The following is a 10,433-nucleotide window of genomic DNA, read 5'->3' on the forward strand; positions in this document are numbered from 1 at the left end:
GGGAAAAGGGATATATTTGTGGCATCTTAAAATTACTTCAATGTGTTCAAATACCTAGTTCAACCACCGTAGCCAACTTCAGAAACTCCATTTTGCATCACCCATCAGGCTGCTGCCCTTGAAATGAGCCTAAGACAATCTGTCACAACACCCTCTAGTGGCATAGAAGGTAAAAGCAGAATACATGACTAGGTTTTAGCTACGCTCACATCCTACACACCACAAAATACATAGACAAAAAGAAACCAGAACCAAATTATATTTCTTTTTTTATATTAATTACATACCAAAATCCCCCAAAGAAATGTAATAATAGTGTCTATCAAATCCTTTTATTTACATTAATGAAATGGAGAAAAGGAGAGGGAATAAGGGGCAGCAGACATGATAGAACATATTGGCCTTGACCAACTCTGCATGATCAAGGCCTGCTCTTGTAAAGCTCAGTCAGCCCTACTCCTCTCTCCTCTCCACTCTCATTGTATGGTCCAATCAACAAGACTGGCTCCATCTGTTCTGTTACCATGGAAACACACATCTCTGCTCCTGCCAAATCGAAGATACTTTTTGTACAGAAATACCCAGAGCGATGCAAATAAATAACAAGGTATTTCTTTTAACATGGTCTTTCGAAAATGTGTAATTCTCTGGAGGAGATAAAATAGTCAGGACGTTTGCCCAATAATGCTTAAAACCTTACATATTTTTACAAGCATTGCAGTGTACAATTATATAACCCCAAAAAATGAACCATTCAGAACATTACATGACAGAACAGCCCACAAAAAACAGTAGTATGCCTGCTCTTGGTTGGTATACAGAAATAAACACACTGTACAATAGCTCGTATTCTACCAAATATATTTTTCAACATGAATTTCGTTTTTTTCATTGTTTTTTTACGATAGATTTGACATCATTTTCCAATATGGACATTGGACAATTAAATTATATTGCGTTGATACACGCAATAACTTGTAAACTATCAAATTGTCACTACAGGGGAGGAAAACCCCAAAGCAGTGAATTACAAATGGAACATGTCTTCAGTCCAGCGGACCAGGCACCAAACATGCCAATAAAACATTTACCAAGGGCTTCTCTTTCCAGCTTACATTTGAAATACATACAATATTTACACCTTCTTAGATTCCATATACATTGAGCTACACAATCCATGTGTTTAAACAGGATCAGGTATTCTTTGACTCCTTATGTTCACGTCTTTGTTCAAACAACACATTGACGTGAGCTTGGCCACCCATTTGTCCCAATGCATTGTGGTTTAGAGTCATTGGCCATATAGAAGTCCTCAGTTGCTGTTTAGAAACACAGAGTCCCATTTCTCTGTTACAGATGATGATGTCACCTCCAACTCCTTCACTCTGGTGTCCCTACAATCTCCTTCCTGTTCCCCTTGCCTCTCACCCTCACCCCCCTTAGTCTCTGTCTGGGGGGCTTGTGGTGGTGAGATGGAAGTATGTCTTGCGTCTGTTGCCATGGTAACATGTGTCTCTGCGTGTACGGTAGCCTCTTCCTGTAGCTGGAGGACCCCAGTCAGAGCCATGTCCTGCAGCTCCACATCAAAGGGCCGGGGGGCGGAGGTAACTGGAGGAGCACCGCACCCGGTACAAGTCTAAACACAAGCAGAGGGACAAGAGATTAATAAACATCCTTTACAAGTACATTTTATTACTCTCCACTGTCATCTATACTGATTCCTGTGAATCTTTGGGGACTGAGAGAGGCGGGGTATAGCTACTAGCTACAGCATGTGTCTGTGTGCTGACTTACAGGGGTGTTGATGGCCTGTGGCAGGCGTCCGGTGCCCATCCAGGGCTGGACCTGGATCAGCTCTTTCTTCTGCTCCTCAGTGAAGCACGGCTGCTGTTTCTGCACCGCCCTCAGTACCATACGATCCTCCCTTAGAACAGTCTCCCTGTCCCTTTAAAAATCACACACACCAATACTCTTTCACATGTCCATAGATATGCCATAGACTAAAATGTGGTATTAGGAGCATAATGGTGTGTGGAGCGTTTCTATTTTTCATAGTCACATTTTTGTCCTTTTCATAGTCTGCATTGATAAATAATATTCAAATATACTACTTGCATTCCATGCACATCATCAATCATAAATACAATTAAATAGCTGTAGCATTTATTACTAATCATGACTGGTAAATGTAACTATGACTACAATTTCAATGACAAGAGTGAAGTGCAGTGACCATGACGATTTCTTACCTGGTGGGCATTTGGTACGTCATCATAACCTTGTCGTCTGTGTTGGCCATAAGGAGCCAGATAGGGTCCTGAAGGACATACTTCATGAGCTGGGCCTCTTCAGCCCCGCCTGTTGCCTGCTTATGGTCGTTCTCCGATGAGTCAATGCTGCCAAAGTACTTGCTGGTGTTGCTGCTTCCTGTGGTTGAAAAAGGAACATGTTCAGTTAGTTTCATAACATATCAGTCACTATACACAAACATCCTTTACCATCACAGTGCTAAGAAAAAGTATCTGGCGGTGTTACAAACTCACTTGTGCCACTCCCTGAGGTGCTGCATCCATTAGAGCCAGAACCTGAGGACCCGGAGCCAGAGGACCCGGAGCCAGAGGCAGCCGAGCCGGTGCCTGAGCAGGCGTCCTCTTGCAGCAGCAGATCCAGCAGGTCACTGGAGGTGGACATGGCGTCCTGGTCATCAACATCAGCCTGGCGGAAGGGTACAACACAGGACAGCAGTTAATGACAAGAACTCACTAGACTCAAAATATTTTCTGAATTACATTTAAAAAATGGATTGCATAGTTTAAAACTCACATTATCGTCCTCTTTGGCGTCACCCTTCATGTTGCTGTTGCGGTAAACAGAGCCTTGACCTCCAACCTGAGACGACGAGCCAGGTGGGGGCGGGGTCTGCTGCGCCCCTGTCGACATGCCCTCCTGCCTGTTGCCTGGCAACTCCTCCAGCTGCAGCAGGTTGAGGGGGGAGGAGCATCGTGATTGGAAGAGGGGCGAGTTGGTCCCCTCCAGTGGGGCTTGGTACGGGGACTGAGGGGTGTGGGAGCGGGAGTTGCCGCTTTGGACAAACGTGGGATCAATCCCAGGTAAGGCAAAGCCAGGAAGCCCGGGAACCGGATTTGGGAAAGGTAATGTTGGGTTGGGATTATGGAAATGTTGTGGGATCATCGACAAAGCAGGATTGACCTGTGACGAGTTGAGTTGAGCTAGGGCGGGATTCACATGAGGCATGCCATTCATCTGCGTCACAGCGGGGTTGAACTGAGCCAAGACAGGATTGAGTTGTGGTAGTGGAATAGCCTGGTTGAACTGCGGTAGTGCCTGGTTAAGTTGTGCCATACCAGGGATACTGGGGTTAAGGTGAGGCATGGCTGGATTGAGCTGGTTGAGCTGTGGTACACCTCCATTGAGTTGAGGGAACATGTAGTTGGGCAGAACAACCATCATCGGGGGAGCCATTGGCATGGGGATCTGATTGGCATGCAGGGGGTACTGGAAGCCTGGCTGGGGGCTGGGGTAACCCATCTGTATGGCGTTGGGGTAGAGGGGGAAGAAGGGCAGGACTCCTGGAGGGTACTGGGCCACGGCAGGAGGGAGGCTGGCCTGAGAGGCCACAGAGGTGGGCCAGGAAGAGGACGAGGTCAGGGGTCCCTGCATCATTAGCGGTTGACCCATGGGGAACATTTGGCCTTGGTGCCCCTGCCCTTCCCTTCTGGAACTACTGTTCATCCCTGAGCTCATCTGGGGGCGGCCCCCGTGGGAGCCCTCCTGCTGGTGCTTCAGCCTCTTGGTCCCCCGGCCCCTCCTCCGTCTGTTACCGCCTGCTGGATAGTCCTGCGAGCTGCGCACTCCTGACACACACACACACACACACACACACAGACAGAGAGACAACACGGGTGAGCTGCATGGAAAAACGATGGATTCTCATCCACATCATCTTTCAGTCATAATAGAAGCTAAATCTCCACTTGAAGTGTCCATCTTACCTTTGGGTGTGGTGGTGTGTCCTCTCAGAGAAGGAGGAACAGTGTCCAGCATGCGTAGCTGTCCCAGGTCCCTGAAGCGGCTCAGGAACACCTGTTCCTCCTGCTGGGTGTGGGCAGACAGCACCTCCTTGGTCAGACCCAGGCGGCCTGAGCATCCAGCCGACCTGCGGCCATCCCTCTTGGGCTGGGCGGGGCTGGGTGTTGCTGGGCTGGGAAAGGTCGAGGGACGGGGGGTCACTGCCGTGGTGATGGTGTTGTTAATGGCTGGGGCTGGAGCGGTGGGAGTGGGGTTGGCTGGTGTCTCCTCCATCATGATAATATCTGCAGGGAATAAGGTTGACGATATATTAGAGAGAAGAGAGAGGGAGGTAAAGGAACAGTCAGTCAGACAACACAGGGATGTGTCCTACCTGACTCTGGGGGCTTCTTGTCCCCTACATGGACGATGGTGCTGCTGAAGCTGCATTGGGACGTGAGAGAGACCACACTCTCAGCCTTGCAGTGCAGTGCCAGAGGGCTCATCTGTGGCCCCCCTTTAGACCCTTCCTTACCCTGGGCCCTTCGAGATCGGTAGGGAAACACAGTTAAACATTTAGTCCAAAATACCTGCAGACATTAAAAGGCATCAAAAATACATAATTTTATGTGTTTCAATAGGATCTGTATTGTGTACCTTTAGCTGTTCCAGACAACTCCCTCTGCTTGTCATCGTCTGACGTTGATGATGTGGTGCAGGAGGAGGAGCCACATTTCCTCTTCACTGTGTTGGGGACGTTGCAGCTCTCCAAGTAGCGTACGATGCTGTCCAGACAGTTGATCTGCTGGTAGGAGTAGTTGGCTGACGGGTCTTTCCTTGACTGCACTGAGGCCAAGGTTTTAATTGGCCCCAGAGCTCCAATAGGTCCCAAGTCTTTGTTTAAATGCTCTGGCATCACCAAGGCTCCTGAGAAGAGGAAAAGGAAGTACCATTAGAATTGCATTATCATCTCGACACTTATGTGGTTATACTTTTGTAATGAAGACGTTTCAGACGTTTTATAGCACACCGTGACAAGAATCTTATCATATTTGTAGTGAAATGTCAAGTGTTTACCAGTGCTGGCGTGTTTGCGGAGCGGTGGGCGGTTGCGGGACTCGATGAAGACCTGCTGACCATTGGTCTTCACCATGTGGACGTCCTTACACATCTGCTGGAATGTCATCTGCTGCTGTGGACAGGTAAGAGAGGGTAAAGAGTTAGATGATGACCCTTCAACTTTCTTCTGAGTCAATTCCACTAATTCAAATACTGTGGTTATAGTAACAAACTACAAGTTACCTTGTTTACGAACTATAAAGTACCTTATATGTGTAAAACATCTGTAATTGTGTTAGTACTCACTGGTCTCTGGATGGTCATCTGGATGATCCCCTTGGTGGAGGGGCTGCTGCTGCCTGAGGAGGAGCCCGGGCTAGGCCTGTGTGGCTGGGATCCGTGGGAGCTGCAGTAGCCCTGGGAGCCACCACTGTGGACGGGCTGCACCAGCACACGGTGGATTTGCTCACTGAGCCTGGGGATCTCTGGAGACATGGCCCGCGCCTCCACCTCCATACTAGGAGTGAACACATCCTCGTTCAGGGGACTCCTGTAGATGAGGGGAGAAGGACAAGGGAATGGGGTTTAGAACAAGGCAATTTGTACTACTTGATAGCTACACAAATAGGTTACAGATCAGTTCAAATGTGGCTTTTGCAAGCTTGTGAAGGTCATCGACGTAGCAGAGAGGTTAACTACTCACGTTCTGACTTTGTGTCGACCCACGATGAAGGCCACTTTGCGGCTCCAGGGGTTGACGAAGGAGGACCAGCTGGTATCTATGGTGAGATACTCCCCGTTCCGGGCACACATACGCAGGGGCGAGTGTTCAAAGGGCTGCCCCGCCGACTGGAGAACTGAGGGGAGAACCAAAGATGTTAAAACTATGATAGAGTATAAGTACATAACCAATCATCCATTTGCCAGTTTCTAAATCCTTACAGAATGTATAAGGCATGACTGTTGGACAGAAGTACTCACTCTTCTTGTGTATGGCCACCATGACAGGCCTGTCATCAGGGTGGAGGTACATGAGGACAGGAGTCCCAACCAGGTCCTGGGGCAGGTAGCCTAGCAACGGCACAGCTCTTTCATCCACTTCCTGAAAGAGACAGCTGGGGGTGTGGCTAGTGTTAAAAATCCTCTTGTCCGCTGGGATACGTGGAGCTTCGTATCCTGAGTGCACCTTCTCAGCAATGAGCAGGCAGCAGGGCTGTGCCTGGGTCATGTCGGAGTCACGTAGGGTTAGCTGGTAGGGGGTCATACGGAAGGGGTAGTACCGCACCTCCCCCTCGCTGTCCCTCCCACCACTGATACGGCAGAACATGGATTTCTCCTGGGTGCAGTCCACAGGGGAGGTCACTGAGGGAGATATAGAGGGGGGGGGGGGCATTAACACCACAGCAATATTTATATCACATGTAAAAATTTTATCATCCATTTCCATGTGAATTCAGAGCTAAATTAAAGGACTTCTGTAGGAGTCTTACTGGAGCCAGTACAGGAGGCCCAGGGGGGCAGGCGACAGGGAGCGGTGCTGCTGTAGAAAGTGCTGACGTCCTGGGGGGCCAACAGCTCTGAGAAGAGTGCCCCCTGGAGTCGATTAGGCTTAGTGCGCAGCATGGGAGAGGCCTGGGGGGAGATGTACACCACCTTCCCAGAGAGGAACGACACTCCCACAGAGAACGTGTCCTATTACAGGAGAGAGAAGAAACAAGGGAGGTCAGAACAATGTTCAGTTGGGTTTAAAAGCTTTTAGTCTGTTTGAGAGCCGTTGGTCTGTTTGAGAGCTGTGGGTCTGGTTCTAGTAGATTAAGATTGTGCTCTAGTTCCTACCGTATTCTGGAGTGTGTATTCAGAGGTGATGTTGTCCAGTTCCTCTGTGGTGAAGACTGAGAGGTCCAGACTGCAACCGTGGCTCTCCTCCACACTCCACTGGTGATAATACTCCTGATTCGCTAAACACACACACACATTAGTATAAATAGTATAGATGGATAGTAAGCTTGCTATTTCATGCTAAAGCCTTACAGTATACAGTACATCTAGCAAAAGGCAGGATCAAAAGGCTGCATCTTACCTCGGACTTGTTTGACACAGTTGAGTGCATACTGCAGGGAGGCCAGGGTACTGGAGCGGCCTTTCACCCGGTGGTCTGCAGGCATGCGGATCTTTAGCTCCTTCAGGGCCTTGAGCAGCTCTCTCTGGGTCTGCAGCCGGGCCGGCTGGTCACTGCTGCAGCCGCTGGTGGACGGGTGGTCCTGCTCCGAGCTGCCACTCAGCAGGCTGTAGACCATAGAGCTGTTGGGAGGGGAAGGGCTGTGGGAGTTGGAGCTGACAGGGGCAAAATAACATGAAGTTATTATCACTGCTGAGCAGACATTTTCATAGTATAAAAATGATACCCATTGATTCTCCTGGCTACCATCTGAAAATGGAGTGGTGTTTCAAATATGTATTCTGTTAAATGTGTTACCTTTTGCTCTCTTTTGTCTCTATGGCAGAGTCCTGCCCGTTATGGGCGCTGCTGCAGGTTGATGCCTCGCGCCCCATGTGACCTTCCACCTCTCTCTCGGCTGAGTCGTTCCCGCTCGAGTGGGCATCGGTGTCATCAGAGTTTGAGGACTTGGGGGAGGACTTGCCCCCAGACCGAGTTCTCTTTCCATTGGAGCTACCAGAGCTGCCAGTCTGACTCAGTCCAGACTCAGGGGACTGGCAGCCCGCCTTGAGTCCCACCACATCTTCTGCTACACCTACTCCACTAGTGTCATTTCCAGAAGTGGTGTATGCATTCTCATCACTCATAATAACCAGTATGAGTGATTTACTATTGCTGTTTGACAAAAATTATCTGTCAAAACAAAAAAACTGTGATAGTAATACTGCTACTAGGTGGGGCTACTAGACTTAGATAGAGTCATGGTTTGGTAAAGTAAAAATTAGCCAGAAGATAAAAAGTTTGGACTGTGTCTCATTGATCTTGAGATAGAATTGACCAAAAAAAATTCAAAGTTTATGAATCTGATAAGCCAATTGAAGAGAATATGTGTGAGACCTTTATCAGTTTGCTCTTCCTCATGTGCACACAGTCAGTGTGCGAAATGGTTTTGACAAAATACCTGCTGGAAGAAACAATTCACAATCATGAGTGGTGAGTAACAAGACATCATGAGTCATACCTCTGTGTAAAGACAGTAGCACATCTCATCTGCAATTAAACATCAATAAAATCACACTACTGTGAAAGTAATTGTTCACCCAAACTACAAATGTACATAACTAAATGGCTGGATTTGAAGTAATCTAAGGTCATATGAGCATCCAAGTAAGGACTTTTTAAGTAAGGATTTAACTAATTGCAAAAATAATAAATGTTAGCAGTTGGTGGGAATGCTCCAAACAAACTCAAAAAGGTGTCCATAGCCTAATTTCAATCTAAGAAGACATTCAAATAATATAGCTAGCTAGGGGGAACTATCCTTTTTCCACCAACCTCACATTCATTTTGTGGGGGCTCAAAACTTGCTCTCCATATATTCCATTGACCATAATAAATAATTTCATCACTTTGAAGAACAGTTAACCGACGATAACAGGTAACATATAGGCTAAATAAACTAACTTTATAGTCCATTTCACTATCTGGCATGTCTTGAGGATTTACTGTAAGTAGCAGGAAGACACCGTTGTGGGATATTATTGTTGACGACAGAAGACAACGTGGGAAGGAAGACACCGGTGGGGGGTGTTTGTGTTGATGACAGTGAAGGTAACATGCCTCAACTAGACAACCGGCATGCGCTCATGCATTTATTCTACCTGACACAAGTCTGGCAAAAGATGAGTCTCACTTGTAGGAAACGCGAACTGAACCAAAACAACATTAAACTGTACCTTGGTATCTGACCGTATATGTAAATGTGTATTGGTACACAACATCAATCCCTTTAACGTTACAGTACACTCTTGCCATGCATGCCACAACAATGCTAGCTACACTTGCCAATGTCAGTGCTGTTGCTGATAGCTTGATCATAAAAAAACATAAACATAACCAAAATAGCTAGCTAAATTAGCTATGTAGCAACTATTGCTTGTACTACTAGCTAGTTTGCTAGCTGGCAAGTAAAGTTAAATAGTTAGCTAGTAACCTAGCTAGCACGGTAACGTTACTTTTTACCAGTTAGCTGGCTAGGTCTTGATCAAAGTTGACATTCTCACCTTTTTCCATGAAGAAAAAGTACGTTCCGTGGGATTATATATATTTTTGTCTTCAACAATGTATTCAGTAAAGTTAGGTTTAAAATGATTGAAAATTGTGAAACATCTCAATGTTGATCACCTGTAACTACACAAAATGTGTACAGAACAGCACATTCCCTTTATATGACTGGGAGGGAACACGCAAAAGAACACGTGCTTACGCCCCTTGTTTGCTCCCATGTGTTGCAGTGATTGGTCCTCAACTGACACCGACTCCGCCCTAGTGCTGTGTCCCAAGGCCCGGCGAATGCATTCATTGGTTGAGTATGGCGGTGTCTTGACTACACGGGGCTCTGCTTTTCTATCACGTTGCCCCAGCGGTGCCCTGTCAGTTCCAAAAGCATGCTAGAACATTTGTTGGCAACGTGCCTCTGTCAATACTCTGATTTGGCGTCATTTCCTCACCTCATCCTTTCCTTGTGTACTTTACTTAACCACAACACATGCATGTGAATAATTTTAAGGGTTTCTTTATATCAAATTGTTTCTACAGGTAATAATAAAGGAAAAGATGCATGGAAATTGGGACTAAGTTGATAGGACACATTTTAACTCAATTCCAGACATACTGTATGTTATCCATAGGCCGACTAAATGAGCATACAAATGCTACTGCAGCAGTGTGACTAGCCTTTTCACAAACATAAATCCTTTCTTCTCCAAAAGTCTACACTACTGCCAGAGGAGGAACCCCCACCCCACTGATAACACTAGCCTACTATTAAAGTTATGTCCTTAATTGAAACAATAACAAAGCACTATTAAACCCTGCCTCTGTTTTGGTAAAAAGCTGCGGGATGGGCCTGGAGAAATGTAACCACTCTCAAATTCATAGACAGAGCTATGGATGCAAGGACTGACCATCTATGAAGAAAAAAAAAAAAGCCATGTTTAACCATGTTTTGAGGTTATACAGTGTTTGTTTACATTTACATTGTTTATAAACATTGGAGTAAAACAAGCTTATATTTTGCGTTCTGATGGGGTATGAAAGTTGAACTAAGCTCATGACGCATTTATACATTATTTTCTTCAAGAATCAATGGGTAACATTAATTTATAAGTCCAAAAATGGATGTAGC

General features: G+C 46.5%; 1 protein-coding gene across 1 annotated transcript; it reads right to left on the minus strand.

The window, feature by feature from the left end:
• Window positions 1-252: 252 nt before the first annotated feature.
• Window positions 253-9,446, minus strand: LOC311100281 (period circadian protein homolog 1-like). The gene is made up of 17 exons (XM_084141136.1): window positions 9,310-9,446; window positions 7,565-8,210; window positions 7,169-7,422; window positions 6,925-7,046; window positions 6,579-6,780; window positions 6,070-6,450; window positions 5,792-5,945; window positions 5,395-5,638; window positions 5,107-5,221; window positions 4,687-4,956; window positions 4,424-4,582; window positions 4,014-4,334; window positions 2,824-3,875; window positions 2,544-2,715; window positions 2,250-2,427; window positions 1,795-1,945; window positions 253-1,636 (listed from the first exon to the last, which is right to left on the minus strand). The coding sequence occupies exons 2-17, from the start codon at window positions 7,891-7,893 to the stop codon at window positions 1,313-1,315; spliced, it is 4,428 nt and encodes a 1,475-aa protein (XP_083997262.1). The 5' UTR covers window positions 7,894-8,210; window positions 9,310-9,446; the 3' UTR covers window positions 253-1,312.
• Between the last annotated feature and the right edge of the window lie 987 nt (window positions 9,447-10,433).

The sequence above is a fragment of the Coregonus lavaretus genome, assembly GCF_964263955.1.
Source record: "Coregonus lavaretus genome assembly, chromosome: 24".
NCBI lineage: Eukaryota > Metazoa > Chordata > Actinopteri > Salmoniformes > Salmonidae > Coregonus > Coregonus lavaretus.

What these genes read in the sequence shown, in the direction of transcription:
- LOC311100281 (XM_084141136.1), bottom strand. Translation starts at nt 7,893, where the DNA reads ATGAGTGATGAGAATGCATACACCACTTCTGGAAATGACACTAGTGGA. An exon ending in GAGACAAAAGAGAGCAAAAG is followed by an intron (nt 7,423 to 7,564) that starts GTAACACATTTA and finishes TGCCCCTGTCAG; the next exon opens with CTCCAACTCCCACAGCCCTT. An exon ending in GTTGTCTGGAACAGCTAAAG is followed by an intron (nt 4,583 to 4,686) that starts GTACACAATACA and finishes TGTTTCCCTACC; the next exon opens with GATCTCGAAGGGCCCAGGGT.